Source organism: Lissotriton vulgaris, chromosome 5, assembly GCF_964263255.1.
Source record: "Lissotriton vulgaris chromosome 5, aLisVul1.2, whole genome shotgun sequence".
NCBI lineage: Eukaryota > Metazoa > Chordata > Amphibia > Caudata > Salamandridae > Lissotriton > Lissotriton vulgaris.
In genome coordinates, this window is record NC_141693.1 from 1,683,966,359 (window position 1) to 1,683,991,254 (window position 24,896).

At 39.3% G+C, this 24,896-nt stretch overlaps 1 protein-coding gene across 2 annotated transcripts in view; it reads right to left on the reverse strand.

The window, feature by feature from the left end:
• The window catches only part of TANC2 (tetratricopeptide repeat, ankyrin repeat and coiled-coil containing 2), a 2,475,706-nt gene that overhangs the window by 170,591 nt on the left and 2,280,219 nt on the right, over positions 1–24,896 (reverse strand). For both annotated transcript variants that reach the window (XM_086923824.1, XM_086923825.1), the window contains 2 exons: positions 23,720–23,895; positions 18,934–19,066 (listed from right to left, as the gene is read on the reverse strand). In XM_086923824.1, coding sequence (XP_086779950.1) covers positions 18,934–19,066; positions 23,720–23,895 — 309 coding nt within the window. The remainder of the gene's footprint in view (positions 1–18,933; positions 19,067–23,719; positions 23,896–24,896) is intronic.

The following is a 24,896-nucleotide window of genomic DNA, read 5'->3' on the forward strand; positions in this document are numbered from 1 at the left end:
GTTTGCATCCCCGACTTTGTCGAACTGGTCTTAAGCGCCTTTTGCCAATGTTTAGCTTCACACTCTCAGATTGCCCTTGGATTATCTTTCGCAGTTATTGCAGAAATTGGAGTGATGCGACAAACCAAGGCACCAGAGACATACCTCTTGGGAGGCAGTCACAACAAGCCTTATACCCTGCAGTTTTCAGTGGGGACATGTCCCATGCAGACAGGAAAATTAATTTTGAGGAGAAATAAATCATCAAATACAAGGTAATTTCTTTGGAAGCGAGCTCCAGATCTACATACAAAGGCAAAGAAAGAAAGAAACGTATGTAAGTGGGCAGGGATGGCACACATGCAGCTTTAATGTCAAAGAGCCACAAAATGTCACCTGCTGGTGCAATGGATCAATGCTGAAAAAAAATCTCCAGATACAGTCAGACCCTGGCAGTCCATCTAAAGAAAATCACCAATCACCGTAAGACAAAGTCAAATTATCGCATCGCACCTTTGGAGGAAGTTCTCCATGAGAATATAACGAGCCATTACAGATGAATGCATTAAAACACGGATAGCTATACTTCAAAGCTCATTTTATACGTTATAAAATGTTAGCCACTGCCAGAGGAAATGCATAACTGTGCATCTGAATGGTACACAGAACACTAGCAATCAATTAACTAAACAAAGGACAGAGGCAAGATGGCGCCCACACGCCGAGCCGTGTCGGACGTGTGAGCTGTTCTCTCCACTGACCCACAGGTTCTCGTTACGATGTGAGGTACAAGAGAGACATCAGAAAGGTATCCGAAAGCTTCAACATTCTGAATTGAACGACTAAGAAACGGAAATCATTAACAGGAACGCGAGCGGCATATTTTCATACCTGAAGACGCTGAACGCTGATGCGGAAACTGACTACAGCGCTGACGAGACTTCGCTGAGCCTGGTGGGCGGTATCCCACACAGGTGCTGCGGGTCTGCTACGCTCTGAACGCCGCAAGCAACGCGTTCCGGGATTTTGGGAGGAGAGAGGAGTCGCAAGAGGAGCAGTCACAATGGCACCTAAAGGAACACGTAAAAAACGAGATCCAGAGGCCAACACAACTGTGAGTACATGTGGAACTGAGAAAGATTCGAGTGGGGCTGTATTAAAAAAAACTGGGGGAGTGGTACCGGCTGAAAACCCCAACGCAGCTAAACGATCGATCTCCACCTTGTTTATGGCAGTAGAAGAGAGAAAACGCAAGGAAGCAATGCGTAGCCCACAGACAGTATCACAAGTTGTTAATGGAGAGTCTACTATATTGGCAGTGAATGAAGGGTTGCAAGGTGAACATACATCAACTGTAGTGCCTCAAATTGTTATCACATCAGTAGCTACCGCCTCTGTAAATGAAAGTGCAGCTGTCATCCCCCCCCCCCCCAGAAGGCGATTCTAGCTCCGGATTACCGGAGAGAATTGCCACAGATTCTGCTGAAAAGTCAATTACGACAGAACCAAGCCTGGATACGAATCTAATCAACGAGGCAGAATCACTGGATTTCTATTCAGTCTCAGAAAATTCTGCCTCTCCATGTGAAGATTTGGCCATTCAATACTCTCAACAGATGCGTATGGAGGAAGGTGAGAGTGAAATTGATGATGATGATGAAGTTGAGGAATATATTGAAGACCTATTACGGTGAGGGGGGGCGCGTCTATAACAGAGGGGGCAGCAGGAGGATGTCAAGAAGAACTAACTGATAATATTACTTTAGCTACGATCTATCAGACAATCTTGAGCCATATGGATAAAACGGAGCGAGATAGTCAAAAAATCCAAAACTCTTGTCGGAAGCTGCAAAGTTCCATTCGGAGACTTGCAAAGTCACAGTCTGAATTTGGGGAAAGATTTACTGAGGTTGAGACTAGAGTGTCCAATATCGAGGATGAATTAGTAAAACAAAAGGCTGTTACGGAAAATCTAAATGCCAATAAAGAGGACTTACTCTGGAAAATGGCCGATTTTGAAAATCGCTCTCGGCGCAACAATCTAAGACTAATGCAAATTCCTGAGGGTAAAGAAGAACAAGATCCACGCAAGTTTATTGTTGAATTGTTCCAAAGGGCGTTACCGGCGTTGAAGAAGTGGGATTGGGAACGAGAGATTGAGCGTGCCCACAGATATCAGTTCAATATTCAGCTTCGACCCGGGGAAACGCCAGTAAACCTAGACCGATTCTGGTGGCCTTTAACAGCTTCCGTGCTAGGGAACACATATATATGAATACTCGACCAAATAGTAAAGGCATGGGTGAAGGATTTACTTTTTTTGCAACACCGGACTACAGTAAATATACAATGGACACCCGTTGGCAGCTAAGACAATTGGTGAACCAATTTAAAAGAAAGGGGGCACAAGCCTACATTATGAACCCGGCCAAACTGAAAGGTATCTATAAAGAGAACACTCGATTCTTTACCAACGTTGCAGCCGCTAAAGGATACCTGCATGATATAAAAGAGTTTTAGACTATGGATTCTTATTGGTTGTTATAGTTAACGGATATACTTTCCTTGTCTGTGAAGTATAACTATTCAGAAAAACTGCTAAATAGGAATGTTGTTTATTTGATAGTATCTATTGATATATGTTAGAAAGAATCTGAAAGTTTGGATAAGTAGCATATATAAATGATATATGAAATGATAACCTGTGGGGTAACGACAGGGGAGAGTGGGAGCTCAGCACCATCACCAGGACCAGGAGTCCGAAAGCCTTGGTAATGGAGGGGGGGGAGGGGGGGTGACTGGGTTAGGGGGTTGTTGGTGGAGGGGGGCACTGGGGTTAAAGGGGGAAAATGCCACGTTGAGGTCAAATGATAGCATAGAACCAATAAAAAAAGAACAGATCCAGTATTAAAGGATTCGTAAGGAGTAAGATGGGGTGTACTAATGTAATAAATTATGCAAATGGAGAAGGTAAATATGACGGGGAATTATTGTAATGGCTAAGAATATAAAAACATGCTCTTTCAATGTCTCGGGCCTCAACAATATAAATAAAAGGAGGAGGATCGCATCTGAAATTCGATTTTTGAAGCCAGACATATTATGTTTGCAGAAAATGCATCTTCCCTGGGAGAAAAGAGGTTTAGCATCTGATGTAGGGTATATTGTGCTGGCAGCATCTCAACAAACAAGCATTATTAGAGGGGTAATGATCTTGATAAGACCACGGTTAGGCACACTGGTAAATAGCTTGACGGATAAATGGGGCAGATGGGTGTTAGTTACACTAAATATAGGAGGCACTTATATAACGACATGCTCAATTTATGGATCTAATCTGGACGAGGGGGAAATATATGAATATTTAAATGTTGAACTAGCTAATTGGAGATGCCCTTTAGTTCTCTGTGCAGATTTAAATATTAGCTTGGCAGCAGTGGAATTAGATGCTGGGGTAGAAAATTATAAGAGGGGAAAGCCTCGTGTCTTTAACGCACTATATAACTTAGTGAAGGATCAGGCATTGGTTGATATATGGTGTAAAAATCATCCTACTGCACCAGGATATACCTATTATTCCTCACCGCATAAGAAACTTGTTCGTTTGGACTACTTTTTCACTTCAGCCAGCATTCAATCTAATATAAAGATTCAGATATATTCCAGGGTAACATCAGATCATTTCCCACTGATAATAGAGGTTGCCCATGTAGGAGAAATGAAACAGAATAGGAACTTTACGTTTGACAGGAAACTATGCTTGGATGTACATTATAGAGAGGTCATGGTTAAATGGATCACAGAATTTATACAGAATAACATGGGCTCGGCTAATATTGAGATAATATGAGATACATGGAAAGCTTGTTTTAGAGGGGAAACAACGAGCTATGGATTTTATCATCAGAATCTACAACGGGGAAAAATGCGGGATTTGTTGAACAGCTTTTTAATGCTGAAGAACATTTAATCACAGAAATTGAGAAGGGGGATAATAATTTGACTAAAATTCATGAGTATGAGGGTTTAATTGCCAAACGCTGCGCTAATATTACAGGAGTTTGGTGTGAGGAGATAGCTCGGAAATATCTAATATATAGGAGGTATATTCATGAGTACGGGGAAGCTATAGATAGGGCTCTGGCGTTAAAATTAAAAATGAAGGAATCTACTCGCCAAATTGTAAAATTACAAGATAAAAATGGGACCATATTTGAAGACCCACAGAAAATATTGGAAATACTGTATCAGTTCTACACAGAATTATACAGTAAACAGTCTAATTTAGCTCCCGATAATTATTTGCATGAAGTCACCTTTAATAAACTGATTTAGAAACAATTGCGTTAGATCAACCCTTTTCAATGGAAGAACTGGAGAGAGCAGTTAAAAATACTCCTAATGGGTAGGCAGCTGGCCCCGATTTTATTCCAGGCGAGGTGTATAAATGCTTTTTTGAACCTTTAAAAAATCTTATGTTGGAGACTTTTAGAAGGGCGCAATTGGGGAAAGCTTCACAGTCATGGGATGACGCTTCAATTGTTGTTTTTGCCAAAAAAGGGAAACCCCCCAGAACAGCCTGCTTCATATCGACCCATATCCTTACTAAACTGCGATAGTAAGATTTATTCGAAGATGCTAGCAAACCGTATGTCTAAGGTCATAACACCTTTAGTATCATTGATCAAGCATGGGTTTATCCCAAACAGAGGAACCATAGCACACATTAACAAGGTGATTACTCTAATAGACATAGCAGAAACTGAGAAAAGAGATCTTGCGATGATATTACTTGACGCTGAGAAAGCATTTGATCGCGTAGAATGGGCCTATTTGTGGGAAGTCATGAATAGAATGGGATTTGGTAAAAAAAATTTAAGAGCTATCAAGGTATTTTATCGATCACCTAAAGCGAGAGTTGCAGCCATGGGCCAAAAATCGGAAAGGATAGTCATCACAAGAGGTACTCGTCAGGGATGTCCCTGTTCTCCAATTCTTTTTGCGTTATTCATTAATCCTTTTTTAATTAAATTACTAGAGTCACCACATATTAAACCATTTTTTGTTTCTAATATACCTCATTCAATATTCGCGTACGCGGACGATATAGCTATCATTACTACTGATCCTAGGCAGGCAATGATAGAGATTGAACGTTTAGCCACCGATTTTGGAAACAGCTCCGGCTACAAACTTAATGCTGCGAAAACGCAGGTGCTGTGTACAGATAGCGTTCAATTTAATGATAATAGGGTAATCTCGGAAGTGACATATTTAGGAATCATAATCAAGTCACATACACAAGAGCTAGTGGAAGTTAATTGGGTCAAGAAAATACAACAAATTCAGCAATCTTTAGATAGGTGGGGAGACTCCAATTTTCTATCATTGGGAGAGGCAACATTATTAAGATGAATGTATTAGCCAAAATATTAAATATATACCGTAGTATTCCCTTAGAAATACCCTTTAGCCATATACTTAAACTGCAATCTCTATGTATTAAATTTCTATGGGCACCCGGGAAAACCAGGCGAGCTATGAAATGGTTAACACTCCCGATAGAGAGAGGAGGGCGGGGGATCCCGGATTTTTTGTTTTATTATTATGTATGTTTTCTACAAAGAATGCAAATTCTATTGACTGGAGAACAAATTGAGGATCTGGCAGAGTCGCCCTCAATATTCTATTTATTATTGGGGGAACACTCAGAGGGATGTTTGTTAAAAGAGTTGGAAGGGAACTATTACAAGCATACCCGATTTAAGGTGATTGATTCAGCATATAAAGTCTGGAGAAAAGTTAAGAACATAATGAAGCTAGAGAAAATTATATACCACACCCGCTTCTAGCGGAGAAGATACTTCCTTCGATATTTTGGGACAATGTGGCTAAGGAATGGAGTAAGAAAGGGGTGGTAAGAATTGGAGACCTATATGAGACGGATGGAACATTTAGAGCTTTCTCTGACATGAACAGTAAATATCAAATACCCCATTCCTTTTTTTAAGTATCTCCAACTTAGAGATTTTTGCTTAACGAAATTAAATAGACCTGCCCCTAATAAACTAATAGAGGCAATTCAATCAAAGAAAAAGATTGGCCTAATATATCGGTTATTGTTGGAGTATAAACCTGATGACCTGAATAAATATAATATATACTGGCAGAATCAGCTGGCGAAAACTGATCTGAATATCGTAGATACCATCTTGATGGCTAAAGATATTTGTTTGTCAGCCAACATGAAAGCACAGGTATATAATACTATATTCAGATTATATTATACTCCCAAACGAATGGCCACATGGGGCCCAAAATATGATGGAAAGTGTTTTCGGTGTGGAGGGGAAGAGGCAGACATTGTTCATATTTTTTACAAATGTCCTAAATTGATTTCTTTCATTTCAAGTATAGAAAGATTTATAACTGAAGTTATTCACTATCCTTTAAAAATATCCCCAGCACTTATGTTAACCGGGGGGAGCCAATCTGTTAATGAAAATGCGGACTTGTGTAAATTCAAGAATTTTATGTTTGTGGCAATAATTATAGCTCGGTTATGTATAGCTACCGAATGGTAACAACCTGAAGCACCTATGTTATACGCGTTAAAAGGGGCAAGGAAAAAAAAGGTTGGATTACTGACATGGGGGCACTTAAAGAGTTTATAGAGGAATAGCTTTATGAGTTTATGTATTATGTAATGAATTAATTACATTTTTTAAGCTGGATTAAATCAACTGTACCAGAAGTTTCTGGATGTATATATATGGATTTTGTGAATGTATTATGCTACACTGACCCAACGTAAGAAATAAAAAAAAATTAAAAAAAGAAACAAAAAAAAGGAACTTTACTCTCAAAGGGAGGATCTCAAATAATTCCCTCTCATTCAATACTTTACATTTGCTTTCAGATTTTTCTGCAGGTTCCCTGGCTACTGCTAAATCTTGCGTCAGAGTCTCTATTTTTTTTGTTATGCAATTCTGGCAGCAGAATAAGCAGGAATCGTTAAAACACTGACCTGGACCTCTGAGCAAGCTGTTGTAATTCCTCTTTACCGTAATCAGCATTCAACTCAGATGACTGAATAATTGGGCTAAAGATGACTAGATATAGTTTCTGAGGAGATACCAACAATGTACAAGTGGTATAAAAAGGTTCAGAGTGAAGAAAACTAGTGATGTCTTACATTAGCCTTCTTCTGGCCCTTTCTTTGCACTGTCTGGTGGGCTGATGGAGTAATCTCAGAATTAAAAAAATATGTTCACTATTCTTGGTGATTTAAATATCCACTTAGAAGATGTTAATAACCCCCTGAACAAATCTTTCTTATCTGATCTTGAGCTTTTTAATCTCAAACTTTGTAATTCAGGGGCTACTCATCTCGCAGGCCACCTCTTGGACCCAATTATTTCTACTCTTTCGTTCGATTGTACTCAATCGGCGCGTCCGCTACATTGGTCTGATCACTACGCGATACACTTTATGCTACCACCTGGTCTTTTTTCGGCCAGTGTTCTTGTGGAGGAAATTATATCGTCCTACCGATGGGACAGGCTCGACATGGTTGCCTTTAATCAGCGTCTGACTGAGACAATCCCGGCTTCTATCAATACAGAGCAGGACTTGAACACTCCCATTTCATGTTGGCTGACAGACGCAGTGACTGCTCTTACCCCTCGCTCTAGTAGCAAATATAGATCCCTGCGTTCCCCTGCACCTTGGTTCTCTGACGAGTTGAAAATCCAACGTGCTAAATGTAAAGCCCTGGAGAGGAAGTGGAGGATTTCATACTCTGCTCCTTGCAAGGCGACTTACAAAGACGAGTTGAAAGTCTACCATGCAAACTGCAAACGTGCCAAGGCCACTTATATTGCCTCTACCATTACCCAAGCGCAAAATTGTCCTCGGACTCTTTTCGCCACTGTAAAGAAACTTACAGGAGCAGATACCACCCCCTCCTTACCGGCTCTGAATGGCACACAATGTAATGCCATTGCGGATTTCTTTATATCCAAGGTCGAGGGCAATCTTTGTCCTCCCTTTCACGACCAACTAATTCCCTCCAACCTGGCTCTTCTTGCAGTGTTTTTTTCTCTCCCACTGTATTTATCCATAACTGGTTACCATTTGATGATTCCTCCTTCCTGTCTTGTCTAAATAGTATCAGGTCAGGTTCCCCTCGGGACCCAGTTCCTATGAAGATACTAAAACAACTTGACCTCGAACCACGGAGATTCCTAATGAAACTACTGAACATCTCTCTTACCGAATCTCGGGTGGCACAGGAATGGAAGCATGCCATGGTTGTTCCTTTGCTCAAAAAATCTGGTGCTGACATCACAAATCTTGCCAACTTTAGGCCTATATCCCTGCTGCCAGCTTGCTCCAAAATATTGGAACGCCACGTTAACACCCAGCTCAATGAGTTTGTTGAAAACGTGGGATATCTCCATCCATCCCAATCAGGCTTTTGCGCTAATTACTCCACCGAATCCGCACTCCTTGGGGCGACTGAGCGACTCCGACACGGTATCGATAGCGGTGAGACCTTTGCGCTTATTCTTCTTGACTTAAGCGCTGCTTTCGATACCGTGTCTCATTCCACTCTTTTGGAGTCCCTCCACTCCCTTGGTGTTGATGGATCTGCGCTTGCCTGGGTGGCCTCATTTCTTAATGAGCGCACCTTTCAGGTTTTCTCAAACAAGGCTGAATCTGCGATTCATTCTTCAGCTTACGGCGTCCCTCATGGGTCCATATTAAGCCCATTGTTGTTTAATATCTACATCAGACCTCTTGCCTCCATTGTAGAGGACGCCGGTCTGTCTATATATTCATATGCAGACGACACGCAGATTGTGTTTTCTCTCTCTAGCAGCAGGGCTCAGGAAGCCTCTGCCCTTAAAATTGGCCTATCTCGTGTTGCAGCTTGGATGCAAGACCACCTGCTGAAGCTAAACGGAGATAAGACCGAGGTTATTATATTAGGCAAGCATAAAGATCTGTGGGGCTCTAGACACTGGCCATGTGACATGGGTCCTCTGCCTACCCGTGTGCCTGTTGCTCGTAACCTCGGATTCTTGATTGACGACAAACTTTCGATGAGGCAGCAGGTGACCAAGGTCGCTGCAGTCTGTTTTAACACCTTACGCTGGCTGCAGAAGATCCTATGGATGCTGCCTGAGTCCACTCGAAGAACTGTCGTCCAGGCCCTTGTGATGTCTCGCATTGACTATAGCAATGTGCTTTATCTTGGAGCGGATAAAGCAACAATTAATAAACTCCAAGTGGTACAGAACTCAGCTGCTCGCCTCTTGCGCAATGTTCCACGGAGAACGTCCGCAATGCAAGCCTTGCGTGACCTGCACTGGCTGAGAATTTCAGATCGTGTGACCTTCAAAACACTGTGTTTTTTGTTCAAGATCCGTCAGGGTTCTGCCCCTGCCTACCTTCATAAACTTGCCCAGCCTTATCTACCTGGCCGATTTCTAAGGTCATCTAATAATGGCAATCTTCTGATTCCAAGAATCCGACTGGCAAAAATGGGAGGCCGATCATTCGCATATCTTGGACCAAAGATGTGGAATGCTCTCCCGCTGGCGTTAAAAACAGAAACAAATCTTCTGGCCTTTCGTAAAAAGTTGAAGACTTTTCTGTTTTGATTTCCCCTTTTTTTGTTATCTCTTTGTTGCACCTGCTTGTTCTCTTTCTTCAGTCTATCCCTGGCGCCGGGAAACCCATTGCGGGTAGCTGAGCGCAATACAAATTCAATAAAATAAATAAATAAATAAATGTTGAGGTAGGAAAAAATACCTATGGGTTAACAAAACAATGTCAGCTTTGACATTTGATATTTTTAATATCATTTACAGAGCAGACAGACACGTTTCCATCACAAGTTAGATAGAAGACATTTGTTCCAAATGTCAGCCATAACGCAATCACCTTTGGCAGGATAGCTCCCAAAAATATGAGAGTAGCAAAGTTTCTCTTTTGATCTCAACAGCAGAGGAGTCAGCTACGACTGACTGAAGCTTGATGCCTTGACTGTCTAATGAAACCAAAATTAAATTATCTTTTTATATAATCAAAAAGTCCTGGTGTTAATAAGCCAACAGAAAACCAAAGATAAATGGTCTGATAATCAGAGTGTCAAGCATGTACTCATCTTCATACATAATGCATTAACTCCTTTTCAACTGATATTTTACTTAGAAAAGCTGACTCAAGTTCTCCATGGCTCACTTAGGAATCTGTTTTCGATTCAGGTATTTGAATTGTACCAATAAAATGTATTCAAGTCTCATATTGAAGGCAGGTGTGAGCCCCTGGTGGAGTAACCTAAAACTCTCTCATTAGCAGAAAAATGTAAAGGTAGCTGAGCTGAATACACTGGTTGCCCAGCTTCCGCCATGGTGAATCAAAACTGATTAGGTGCTTTGCAGATTACTGATTGAAACCTTCTGAGAGTTTATCATGTTCTTTAACATTATGGGCCCATAAAGATTTCTAATTTTCAGCTGAATCAGGGCATTCCTTAACTACTTAAGGAAAGCTTCCCATGTGACAAGATTCTAGAAGTTCAAAGACTTCCAAATCTAGAAACCTGAATCATTCCACTTGCATCAATTAACTGCCTCAAGGGAAAAACTGGGAAGCAGTTGGTGGCACAACTGGATGGAATCATACAGACACGTATGTACTGATACGCAAAACAGTAATATATCTATCATTAACAAGGTCAGGTACGATCAAATATAACAACTTGAAGCTCCATAAATGGTATATGTTCCAAGATAATGAAAGGGCTTATGAAGCTGCAATTTTACTGGATTTTACTTTTATTCGATATCGATATTGATACCTTCTTTGTGAAGCGCACATTTTCAATCATGACAGTGGAAACAGTGCTACCAGAACATCATTAGGATCAACTATAATTTTCTTGGCAGGAGCTGAGAACACCACTTTACTACTAACCTTTCACATTTTTTCTTATACAGCTTACAACTTAATCACTCACTCACTCATAATTGTCATACAGATACTCATATGAAATTGCAATCACAGAAGCATTAGAATATAAAATTATAAATTAGTTGAAAATTCTGCAAATTGGGTGGTTAGCTTGTGGCTCATCGAGGACTTTAACAATGGAGGACTGAAGTGTTACACTCAAAATAGTTTCTTACATGTCTTTATTAAGGGTTAACATCTCAAAATGTGTGTATGTGAGAGAGTGAAAGACTAAGAGGCAAAAACATCAGCATTTGGAGAGTGCCCACTCTAAGCATGCCTGAAAAACTTAAGCTATTGTAAGACTATTGCAAGATCATTGCAATACTTTTACTTTAAGAGGTGTACGGTCTGCTCAAAGGCTCTCAAACTAACTACAATTTGAATATTTAACATAGCTGTTGTAACAGATACTGTTAATATCACACATACGGCTATATTGTACCTATTCATGTCATTTACGCTGGGCTTCACCATTAGATTCTAGATGTGAAACATGCAACACAGCCCAATTACCTTCTCTTAGAATGTAGGACTTGTACAGTCCGTATTAACAAAATATCTACGATGAATGCTGTGGTACGCACATATTGTATTAAAACTCTGCGCAATTGCCAAGGTCGTTGTATGATGATGGCAACATCTCTATGTTCATAGAGAAGGTATTGAAAATGTAAAACATTGATAGCATCTCTACCCAGAGCAATTGACTACATATTTTTATGCATCAGTTTTAGGACATTTTAAAAGGAAAGGGCTTTCTGACAGTTGGTCTTCTGCAAAGTGACTGCTGATATTTTGAGAGCTAACACAAGCATTGCATTTCTAATGGGTTCAAACAAAAACCCACATTTTGTGACTGATGTGTCTTTAATGAAAGTACTAGGAATGTCTTCACCCTATTAACACATTTCTCTCAATTTAGATCTAGGAAACAAATTTGGACAATAAACATTTTTACTGTGCTGTAAACTGAACCTTTGTGCAAACCTCTTGAGCACCCAATATCCTTTAGTTATGTAAAGAGGGATTTGGAGGAAGTGGACATGCATATACTATATAACCATATAACTGTTACTTGCGTTTCTAGAAATATCAAAATTAATATTCAATTTGGGTGACAGATGTTGGAAAAAATCTGTATTAATATCTATCTTATGAAAACTCTTTTCATAAGATTTGTTTGCGATTTCAAGTTATTCTCTAGAACAGCAGGTTGAAAAGGTACCAGAAACATTTTAACATGAAGTAAAATGTAAATTATTTTGGGACAGGTGATAGGAGGGGAAGCAGAGAATACATGCAGGTGGGAGCAGAAAGGGGGTGAGGCAAAGCTAAAGATGCCATCAGATCATGCCCGACAGCCATGAGCAATATACCTCGGGGGCGGCTTGGAAGTGTCTGGCAACCTTCAAAGAAAGGAGGAGAAGGAAAACAAAAAAGAAGGGATAGGGATGGAAAGTGGGGAATGGATGTAGGTGAAAAAAAAGGAAAAAGCAGTGAGAAGCAGGCAGCAAAAAAGCTGATGTACCAGCAAAAACAGTTTCACGGGAGAAGGTGGCATGTGAGGAGCTGTGAGAGACGGCACAGGGGCACAAGAGTCTGAAAAGGCAGATACAGCAAGTGAAAGACAGGAGCTCATCATGGAGGAGGAAAGAACAGGACAATCAGAATAACAGCAAAGAGAGGACGAACAACTGTACATTCCAAAAACAAGACCATTTCACACAAAGACACACACACACCAGCCAAAATCCTTATTTTATTTTTAAACGATGGCTAACCCTTTATACTATTTAACATAATTGGCTTTAGAGTGCTTCTTTATATTCCATATTATTAAAGTCAGTGATCACGTCTAGTAACTAAAAGTACCTCTAGAAACATTTTGTCTATAGACAGTTTTATTTATCAGTAGTTATTATAATGAATGCCAATGAAATTCATTTTGGGAAACTTACCCTGAAAATCAGTTTAACCTAGAAGTGAAACTTCTGCAAGATTTCAAAACGGCAGGTATTTTAGGATGACAAAGTTCTAATGCTGCATACAGTCCTGGATCAAAACAGATCTAGGACTGAAGATGTTTCTGAGGACGAATTAGCTGATTGGAGGCAGACACCACTTTCTTCTGTGGACTTGCCACACCCCACCATAACAGGGAGAAAAAGGCCAGTGAGAATTACAACACTTCTAATAAATTAGTAAAGATTGTGAAATATGGTAAATTGTGTACACATTATGTGAAAGCTTTCCATTTGGAAGCAGCTCAATTGATTGCCGTTAATAATAGGCACTGTGACACCTTTTAGCAATCAAAAGTAATGTACCTGCAACATGGACGTCCAACCTCTCTTTTTGGAAAAGGGCTCAAGAGATGTTGCATCCAATAGCTCACATGTAGGAGGGGGGTTATGTATAGTTCTATAGCAGACGCAGAGACCCAAGAATGTTTGACTTTGTGTTAGATTGCATTACCCTATCTCAAGTGACTTTGTTTCTCATACTGGAAACCTCTTTAGTTAACTGTGGAGCACAAAGGGTTCCTATACCTGAAGCGGTGAAACGAAGTCTTGAAATCAATATGTTTGGAGATTTAAGTCAAAAAGTGCATAAACACAGCTAGTGTACAGTATAGTGCAGCAACATTTTAAATTATAGTGAGATTACAGTCTAGGGCAACATTGATATGTTATAGAGAACCTGTAGACTTGTGAAACCAAGGAGAGGAGTTTTTCTAAGGCAAAACCATGCAGGAATTATAGACTGCTGCGGCGTAATGCAGCATTTATAACGTTGTGTAAGAACATAGAGTTGTAAAACCATTATGTTCAGTCCAAAAGTGAGCAGGGCATAGGAATGCAAAGCGTCAAACATGCAACTGTGATACCTAAAAATGTATATAAGTGCTTGGGTGCTTACACCAGCATTACCATGAGGTCACAGGAAAATACGTTGCCTTTTGAGAGGCTCTCACATATCTGATACAATGAGATAAAGATGCGTGAAAAGCCTAGGTCATGAGGTAAAAATGAAGTCACAGCCCAGTGTGAAGGAACAGAAAAAATATAATTGTGTAAAAGACGTGAGCTATGATTCGAATACACACAATTTTGAAACAATGAGTTATCATACTCCTGCATACTTACTATGATGGGTAATTTTAGTCTATTGGAAATTGTGCGTGATGCCAGTCAAGAGTAAGCAGTACTTCAGAATTTACAGTAAAAAATGGCTATTATCATGTAGTGTAAGAGGCTAATGTGCCATTGGAGTTTGCTGTGGAGCAAAGGGTTACTACAGTCTAATGTAAGAGGAGTGGGTGATCAATCTTAGTGGTGGTGAGTTTTTTTATACTCTTGAGTAAAAGGTGGAGGTACTATTAAAACAATCTGAGAAGTGATTAAGTAATAAAAGTTTTAAATTAATGTTTAGTGAGGTCATAGGTAGCCCAACGCAAAATAATTGGCATAATTTTGGAAATTTTGCATAACAAAATTACATAAAAATATGGAGATTACGCCATTCCCCTACATTGCGAAATTTAAAGGACAAAATTTCAATGCGAGATGTACTGTACCATTTGGGAAAATTGTTAACACGAGTGGCATTTAGGTAGATTTTTTACCCGAGTGGACCACTCAGGTAATTTTTTAATGCAAAACTACAAATCTACTGCGAATGGCAGTGTTTTGAATGTGAGTGGCAGTTCCTTTATTGTGGGTGGTCAACAAAAATTTCAGGAATTATAATTTTTTAGTGCAGTCTGTTAGGGTCATTATTAAACACAAAACTCCAAATCCAAACGCGAGTGGAAGTGTTCTGAACGAGAGCAAACAGAAATCAATTTGAAATTAAATTTTTGAGATGAATTTCTACTGAAATGGACCGTACGGGTAATTTTTCCAGTGTGAGATGCAGTTTGTGTAATTATGCATCCCACCCTCCCAAGTCATAGGTTGATTAACGTCTTGTGTACGGGTCACTGTACAGCCTCCTGTTAAATAACATGTGGAAACATCTTTGTGTAAAAGGTGATCGTATAACAGCTATGAGAAGTGACTTAGGGCTTTGTAGATGTTACTATCTGGTGACATGATTTAGTGATAACGACCCTGGAAAGCAACAGTGTGTTTACAATAGCTGAGTTCAGAGAAAATACTCAGAGAAATAATGTAAATTGAAATACATTTGTACGAATGCCACCAATATTTATAGGGCAGACACTGCAGGCAAACACTACCATCTATTAAGAAAATATTTCTCTGTTTTCATCTCTTATGACTGGTTGAAAGATGAATTCGTTTTTGATATTCTAATTATGCTATTCTGTCAGCCTGAAGAAATCAGATAACTTTCCCTGCTTATGAATGAGAATGAAATATCACACCTAACAAACAGGCCCTTTGTCATGAGATTTGTAGAAAGGTTTTTCCTTGTCTATGTCTGATAAGCTTTTCTTCTAAATCCAATTTTAGTACATGCTTTAGGGTAAGGTGGGTCTTTGACACAAAACATAGCTGGGGAACGTCCCCTTGCACATGTGCTGTTGACAAGAAGGCATTTTTAAAAGCAGACCACAGTATAAAACTGTTTCATGAGCTTGCCTTTCTCACATGTATTACTTCCAGTCTAGGGTATCATGCCCACAAGTCTGATAAATACCTAAACACATGGACAAGGACTTAAGAATGGCACTGAATCCTAGTACACAACACATTTTCTAGGGTGATCAATCACTCTGATTAAAAAATAAGAGTTTCAAACAAGCGGAGGATAGTCTTCTATTGAGTGTGATTCCTTCAGACTGCAAATGTTGATGACACTGTGCATTAGACAATTATAGGGTCAATGAGAAGGTTCCTAAGCTGAGCTCACCAAATAAAAGAAATGGGCCCATGCAAAGTGTTCCCAGAATTTTTCTGTGAAGCTAAGGGTGCAGTTGAGGCATAAGCCACCTTTTATCAACCGTTGAGCAACTCGACTGTAAAGGAAATCTTGAAATGAAATACCAGATACCAATATGGAGTAGTATGTTCAACTGTAAAGGTAAATACATTTACCATTGTTGATGAAAGCCATTTATATTTTAAGATAAAAGCAGCATATGCCATTTGCTTATAGTAATTGCTGGGCTAACATTCGGTCACCATAGACTGCCTAATAGCTCCAAAGAAAAAAACAAAGGTAAAACATGCCACAATAAAGGAGTATGTTTCACCTAACACAAAGTAGAGTCAGACGAGTTGACAGATTATCCTACAGATCTAAGCACTTTCCAACTCTCTAGCCCACAGAGAGAAATATGCACACACTTCACATATCCATTATAACTCACTTAAAAGTGTACACAAGGCTACTTAAGATAGCTTGACTATCAACAACAAAAGCTGGAATGGTCAGTTTGGCCTGGCTTTTTGCCTCTCTCCCTGGCTGGTCCGGCAAATTGTTTGCTGTCCATAGCTTTCTGGGAGAATCAACCTTACGGAGATAAAATAGCATGCTATTAAACATTGCATTTAGAGTCTTAATCAGTTAAGACTTGCAAAAGCTTATAAGAACGTTGCGAGTGTGGTTAGCCTATTTAGAAGAATGCTTTCATTCTAAAGAATAGTTGATGTAGGAGAGCAATAACATCTGACTAAGACACAGGTGCTGCATATTGCATTATGCCATTAATAGGGTTTGGGGACAACACGAAACAGGCACAATGTCCTTCATAACTCATCTTATCAAGGAATTCTCAGAGTGCTATGGTACTCAGTGAGGCTTAAGATATGGATAGTGAGGTCTGTAAATCACTTCAGTCCCCAGTTTCCTTGTAAAAACAAACATATCACAGGAGCCGAAAAACTACACAGGTGAAGAAGCAGCACACCGCTCAATACACAGACATCTTCAGATCAGTGGAAATTACAGAGGCCACTGACATGCACTTGCAAACTCTGAGCTTGTGCCTCAAGCTACAGATGGACTGTACGATTCTAGCAGAAGAAAGACAAGAGCAGTATAGTACAACCTACTGAGAGATGAATCTCGAGAACCCTTGGCAAAGACCCTTAACCTAGGATTTGTTGGATGCAAAGTGGAAAACACTTACTATTGCAATTTATCTTTGAGTTTGTTACTATTAAAGTGTTGCTAATTGCTCCAATAACAGGAGAACATTGTCCCTTAAATACTGGACTGCTTGGGACAATGAGACTCGGATCTTCTTTATGTCCCACAAATCCATGTTTTTTTTTATAGAAAGGAATACATTTTCTTTAAATATAATGGATACTTTTTCATTTTATTACCAGGCATAAAGTTTGACAAGATTTCAAATCACAGTTACTAATTCAAATTCTTGTCCTGGCCATAACTAATGAAAATGTCATTCTCATCTGTAAGCGAGTCACAGATTCTATTTAAAATAGGATAGTGGTCTCAAATTCAACTTTTATTTAGTTGGTGCCCACTTCAATACAACTACCAAAATTGGTCACCCTTTTGAATGTCACGTCAAATGCAGAAATAAGAAGCTCACCCTGTATCGATGCACAGTCAGCTAATCAAAGGCTACATACATCAGTCTTGCTGTATGGGACTTACTTTATCTTGTACCATCCAAGCTAACAAAACACAAATTAAGGCATGCTGAAATCCCTGTAAGAGCTATGGATTGTCTATAGCATTACACACCAAGGCCTCTGGTGAAACTACTAGAGAAAGTCATTACTAAAGCCCAATTGGGTGCCCACCTTCATATTGAGAGACCGAGGCATCCTGAGATTCAATCTGTTGCACTGTTTAATCTGTTTAAAAACCAGACACTCCTAAGAATCTAAACAATTGTGAAGGACATTTGGCACTCCAGATAGTCCTGAAACACCTTAGCACAGCTACCTAATACATATGATGTTAGAATGAAAGATTGGGCAAGTTGTGCTATTGTACTGGTGCTCTACGGAAAGGAAAAGCTACAACACTCCAATATCCTTTTATGTACCAGGATTTCTCCTAATGCAAGATAATTACTTGAGTTCAATATTCAGAACCTTGAAAATCTTTCCCTCTGGCTCTAAGTCTGGATTCAGCATCAACTAGATTTTGTTAGAGGTGAAGGCTCACATTTTCCTCATCCCTTCTGACATTTTATCTATGCTCCTTAAACTTTCCTTGTGATCATAAATTATTTTTTGTATGCTGAAAAGTGGTGATGAGGGGTAGCTTTCATTTTAGAAATTAAGATAATACTGATATGACTAATAGGCTTCAAATGGCTGAAAACGAAAATAACCAAAGAAGGTGCTCAAGTTATATATAGTCTATATCCTATGTGAAACTTTAACTCCAGATATGATTTAATCAAATGTTGGGTCTGTGATTGTGGAATCTATCTATCTATCTATATAGATATAGGAAACAGGAACAGAAATACTACAAGTGCAAAGCCAACAAAGTAATAGGCTCTAGTGTAATGATAGCACCTGGTAGTCTAAGAAGGATAGTAACCCAGATCTCTAAAGTAAATAAGAATTGTGCTTATTGAACTTTATATCATCTTATAAAGGATCAATGTAGTCTGATAAAGATGTCAATGAGATCTCCTCATAAACTTAAGATTTGAGGTCAACAAACCCTAGAAACTATTCCTTAATAGAGAAAGGCACAATTATTGAAGGATGGGGAAACTGAAATACAATCACAACACAGATTCACCACACAGGAGCACAGAAAATTATCCAATGAACAAGTACGAGCTTTGGATTCAAATTCATTCGGCAATCCACAAAGCAAAGGCCTCAGAGAGGATATGAAAAAAAAGTAACCACAGAGAAGCAACACAATGGTCTTGTTTACAGAACGAGATGTTGATCACAGAAGGGATAATTTGGGTTTGAGAATTTTTTTCATGTTTAAAAACATAAGCTTCCACCACCATCCTACCTATCTTTGCTCCTTTCTTTAGAAGAGTGACTACAACAGACGTATTGCGACATCCCACAGCCCGGTCGAGAGGCCGCATGCCACTATAGTCCACATGCTCAATCATTGCTCCATGGTCCACCAGAAACTGGACCTAAGAAGAAAAAAAAGGAGGACCAATTCAGCAATGCATGTAGTTATTTAATTAAATGCTTTAGATGTGCAAAGAGTGGTAAACAAAACAGGAAAGGAAAAGAGCACAAAATATATATTCAACCACATTACGTATGCCAACAGCTATTACTCACTAAAAAAACATTATGCAGATGGTATCATTCTGAGAGTTTGAAATAGCAAATATGATTTGAATTTGTTTTTCAAACAGCCTGAGACGACACCCAAATAATAAAAATACTGCACGTACACTGGAAGTATTTAGATTGGTGTGGCAATTATCTTTTCCACTGTATCATCATGGAAGGATTAACCTTCCTCAAACAATGCTCCCTCACAAGGAGCAACTGACATCCTTTATACGAGAAGCAATTTACATCAGTGGAGAACTGCACCAGTGTAATAATGAAGTGACAAAATAATGCCATCAAGTTTTCTCGGCTGGTGCATCAAAACATTCACTTCTACTTCAGTAAAAAGAGACAACCATCTCACCATAAGTGCAGGTTGTTCAGAGTTCAGTTTCTAGGAGAAATATCACCACACTGATAAATCTTTTACATTATCTAAAGGAAGGTTTAGCTGTGTACCCGCATAAATGCACACATTTATACATTAAGTAAAATAGTACATGTACAATGTTTGTTTAGTTTATCTCAAAAAATGAATGCAATGTGAAGCCTCTTCCAAGGAAAAGGTATCTTACTCTAGTAACCACACTTTCAGCAGATACTGACTTATTTCACATCACAACCTTTTGAGCACTTTAAAGGTTTAGTGCCTTATACTTTAGTTTTTTATCATAAAGAGGTTACCCCCAGGACCATCAATCTTATATTATTCTGCTTGAAAAAAACAATAACTTGTTTCTCCAAACGTCAATTACTTGACTTGTTCTAATTAAAAAATGTATTGAATGGTGTACATATAAAACTAGATTTTGCCAATAGCATTAATCATAACATTGATATTAGAATAAATAAATAAGTGGGAATATACAAGGTATCATGTTTCGTATTGCATTCATTTTTTGTGGTAAACTAAACAAACATTGTGCATGTACTATTTTACTTAATGTATAAATGTGTGCATATATGTGTGTACTATCAATGATGTAATTTATGATTCCATGTGCATAATAAGCGCTGACCTCCTTTTAAAACAGGGCCACGCAGTACCAGTTTAGACTACAGATAAGAGGGTGAAAATTGAGACCTTCCCCAGTAATATGACAGTGTCGGACACGAGACACGTAATTTTGTCTGTTTATGTTTTATGATCAACTCCTTTGTAAGTTTAATGATCAATGTGACGTATTGTATTTTGGTTTGTACATGTCTTTGTTTCATATTAATGTGGTCATAAGTGTAACCCCTTTCTGAGGGTCTATAAAATAGTACATGTACAATGTTTGTTTTGTTTATCACAAAAAATGAATGAAATAAGAAACATGATACCTTGTATATTCCCACTTATTTATTTATTCTGATGTCAATGTTATGATTAATGCTATTGGCACAATCTAATTTTGAGTGTACACCATTGAAGACATTTCTAAATTAGAACAAGTTAAGTCATTGACATTTGGAGAAACAAGTTATTGTTTTTTTCAAGCAGAATATTATCAGATCAATGGTCTTGGGGGTAACCTATTTATGATAAAGTATGATTTGATCCCGGCCCCCAATGTCCTCAACTGGATCACTCTCCTTAATGATGCAAATTATCCTTGATATGCCATTTTGTCCACATATGCATGCATGTTCATTTATAAAGTACAAATCTAGATTTAAAGCAACAGGAAACTGCACATGGTGTAGGTGAGAGCGAGAGGTCCAAATTGGTACTGGGATTACCTTGTGTGCGAGAAAGAAATTGAGAAATGTCATGGTCAGAGGACAAAGTTTCAGATGTATAAAGTGATTTATAAAATTGGAGGAATTCATTGAGGATATCTTCATCTTTAGATGATTTATCGCAGAAAGAACTTCTAGCTGCCTTGAAAACGCTCAAGAAAGACAAGGCCCTAGGTCCTGACGGGTTCACTGTGGAGTTTTTTACTCACTTTGCACATCTACTTCTCCCTAAATTACATTCTATCATTTCCGCTTTTTTGCAGTCTGGTAAATCTTCTGGCTCTTTTTCAGATGCTCTCATCTGTCTTAAACCTAAAGAGGGCAAAGATCCACAATACTGTAAGAACTATCAACCTATTTCTTTGGTCAATATTGACTATAAAATATTTTCAAAAGCCTTAGCTTTACGTTTTGAATCTCAGTTACCTGAATTGTTAGGGACGGAACAATCCGGCTTTGTTAAAGGTCGCTTCATCACGAACAATACCCACTTATTTTTTTACATCTTGTCTAAAGCCTCAAATATCTCCCATCCCCTGGCAGCCATAGCCTTGGATGCAGAAAAAGCATTCAACAGAGTTTCAACAGAGTTGAGTGGCCTTATTTGTTTTGCGTACTTCAATGGTTTGGTTTTGGCCCAAAGATCACTGCTTTAATATCTATTCTGTATTCCAATCCTAGGGCAGCTGTATCAGCAAATGGTAGCATTTCTTCTTACTTTCACCTCGGTAGAGGTGTCAGGCAAGGATGTCCACTTTCTCCTTTTCTTTTTAATCTTGCCTTGGAACCTTTTTTGTTAAGGATTCGTCAAAATGAGGATAAATGTGAGATTTTAACTCTCATCAAATACACTCTCAGCGCTGAATTTGCTATCTCAGGTTTTACCTGGAATCCCCAATACATTAAGTACTTAGCTTTACACTTTACTCCAACCATTTCAGGGACGATCTCCGGTTGTCTGGAAAACTGCATACAAAGCTTATCGTCTTTAACAATGAAATGGCATCCTCTTTATTTGTCTTGGTGGGGTCGTTTGGACACCATTAAGAGGATGCTTTCACCCATAGTCTTCTATACAGTTTCTAATATCCCACTGTTCATTTCCTCCAAATATTTTAAGAAACTCACTTCCATTTTATCTTCCATTATATGGAGCAACAAAAAATCATGCATATCCGTCTCAAAATTGATTCGTCCAAAATCAGAGGGTGGGGTAAACTTTCCTGATTTCCCCACCTATCACAAATCCTTCCTTTTACACCAAGCGTCAAAATGGCTTTCTGGCCCTTCTAAAAGTCTTCTTAAGTGGGCTACTCTCGAAAAATCCTTCCTTTAACTATTCTCATTTCAGGAGTATCTTTCCTTTACACGCAAGCCGCAATCTGTTTCTACCCATATACTCAAACATACTTCCAAGATATTACCACCTGTTATCCTGACCTCTTCTATATGGCATAACAAAAATATTTTGATCAATAATTTACCTTTCTTTTGGAAGTCCTGGAGGAAGCGAGGCCTAATTTGGGTTCATCAACTTTATGATCAAGACCACATTATGTCTTTTCAACAGGTTAGCACTTTGTTTACCCTGCCTCCAATCTTAATGTCCAAAAACTCTCTTTTATTGAAAGCTATTCAAACTGCTCACACACAATTCACGTCATTTCAGCCAGCTACTTCATATGAGCTTATTCATGTGGATAAGTTAAGAACCCTTGTTATTAATGAATCCAAGGCATCCACTATTTATACATTTTTTCTTACTTCATCCCGCCCGAGAGACAAAACCAAGGTAGAACTGTTGTGGGAAAGTGATCTAGAGACCTCCTGGTCGACAGACTTTTGGGGTAAAGTTTGGCTTAAAAATCCTACAACCTCTAGGGCAGCCAACACCACACAAACTCTCTTTTTCAGATATAACAGACTCTTAATTCTCCACTTACTCTTAATGCGAGACATTCTCATCTTCCAGATCTTTGCTGGTCCTGCTCGTTACCACATGCTGACTTATATCACATGCTTTTCGTATGCAAATTTGTCCAGAACTTTTGGGAAAAGATATGGTCTCAAATCAACTCCATTTTTAATTCTAATCACCCTCTTTCTCCCTCACACATCTTTTTAGGTAGTCTGTCCCCTATTTGGGAAAATTCTGAGTCCAATATTAAGATAATAGACTTGTTGTTGGCAGTGGCCTTTCAGCAAGTTACCAAGAATTGGAAGGACTTCACTAAATTATCTTACCAGGCATGGTGGTATGCTGTTTGTTATAATCACAGACTAGATACGACCTTTGTATATCCATTATACATGGCACCAAAGCGCTTAGACTAATGGTCACCTATTAAACTTTTCACTGATACAAGTGCAAGACGCTCTCTACGTCTGGTTCCTCAACAACAAGAAGCAGCTATACCCATGACATCCTTTAGATCGATATTACATGTTTTAATTTGTATTCTATTTTGTTCTCTGAACTTCTATACACCATACATGATGCAATTTTTTTCATATGTTGCTGTTTTCTTACTTATGCATGATATGTTGGACTATACCTAATTCGAACCCTACTCGTTTGTTTATTACACAATTGATATATTGTATGTAATTCTTCTATTATTCATTATCCTTATATCTTCTGTATTGATGTAGTACTTACCCTAATAAACTTACTTTTAAACTTAAAAAATTCCATTAATCATTCCAAAAGAACTAACTCCTAAAACAGGCTCTCAATCTTTTCAGATATTGCTAAGATAACCTGTGAAAACACTCACCACCTCAGCATCACCGTAGAAGGCAGCAAGATCCAGGGGGGTGCGCCCATTCTTATCAGCATGGTCCGTTGCAGCCCCATTCTCCACCAACGAGCGCACAACAGACAGATGACCTTTCAGACAGGCCCAACTCAAAGCAGTCAGCCCTTCTTTATCAATGAGGGCAATTGAGGCACCTGTAAAAATGAACCATGGCAATCAAATGTGAACCCTTCGAAGAAGAATGATTAGTGTTAGTAAAGGGAACTCACACCAAAGACATGCCTGTACACCCCACAATGACATTCCACCATCATGTCCAAAGGACTGTGTGAGACTGTAGCGATATACATTTCCTGTGGCATAAGAAAACCTCAGCAATTGTCAACAAAACATTCTTTTAGCAAAGACTGTACAGAAAGTAACACCTGCAACCCATACTCTTGTGATCAAATGCAAAAGTTACTTACCTTTGGTAACGATATATCTGTAAGAAACAGTAGTTAGTATTAGATTCCTTACCTTAGAATATCCCCAGGCGTCAGACTGGATCCAGAAGCTTTTGCGTAGCAGTACCCTTGCGCGTCGGTAGGCGTCGTCTGCAGCTCCGCGTCCGTCGTCGGCGCAGGGATGACGTCGCCGGAGTACTTAGACGCCGGCTTCGCGCGCTGACGTCAGTTCTTATACACAGCTTTTCCGCGCCAGAAACGCAGAGCCATGATAAAAACGAACACTGGTGCCATGAAACTAGGGCCCTGAAAGGGGATGACCTTTACCCTAGATATTGATTCGCAGAACGGGGAGGATGGGTGGGGCGGTAAGGAATCTAATACTAACTACTGTTTCTTACAGATATATCGTTACCGAAGGTAAGGAACTTGTGCATCTGAAAGAAACAGACCTTACCTTGGTGGGTCTGCGAACCAATAATCACACCAGAAAATCCTGGAGAACGGAACAGCAGAAAAAGCCATCTCTCCGGACTTGGCTGTCCAGTCAGTAGTGTCTTGCGAACGTGTGCAGCGAGGCCCACGTAGCTGCCTGACAGATGTCCTGCAAGGGGACGCCCCAAACCAGGGCAGTAGTAGTCGCCGTAGTCCGAGTGGAATGGGCACGTAGCCCCACAGGAGGCTCCATTCTAGCCAGAGCCTTGATGCACAAGATGACCCATCAAGAAATGGTCGCTTGTGCACCGCCC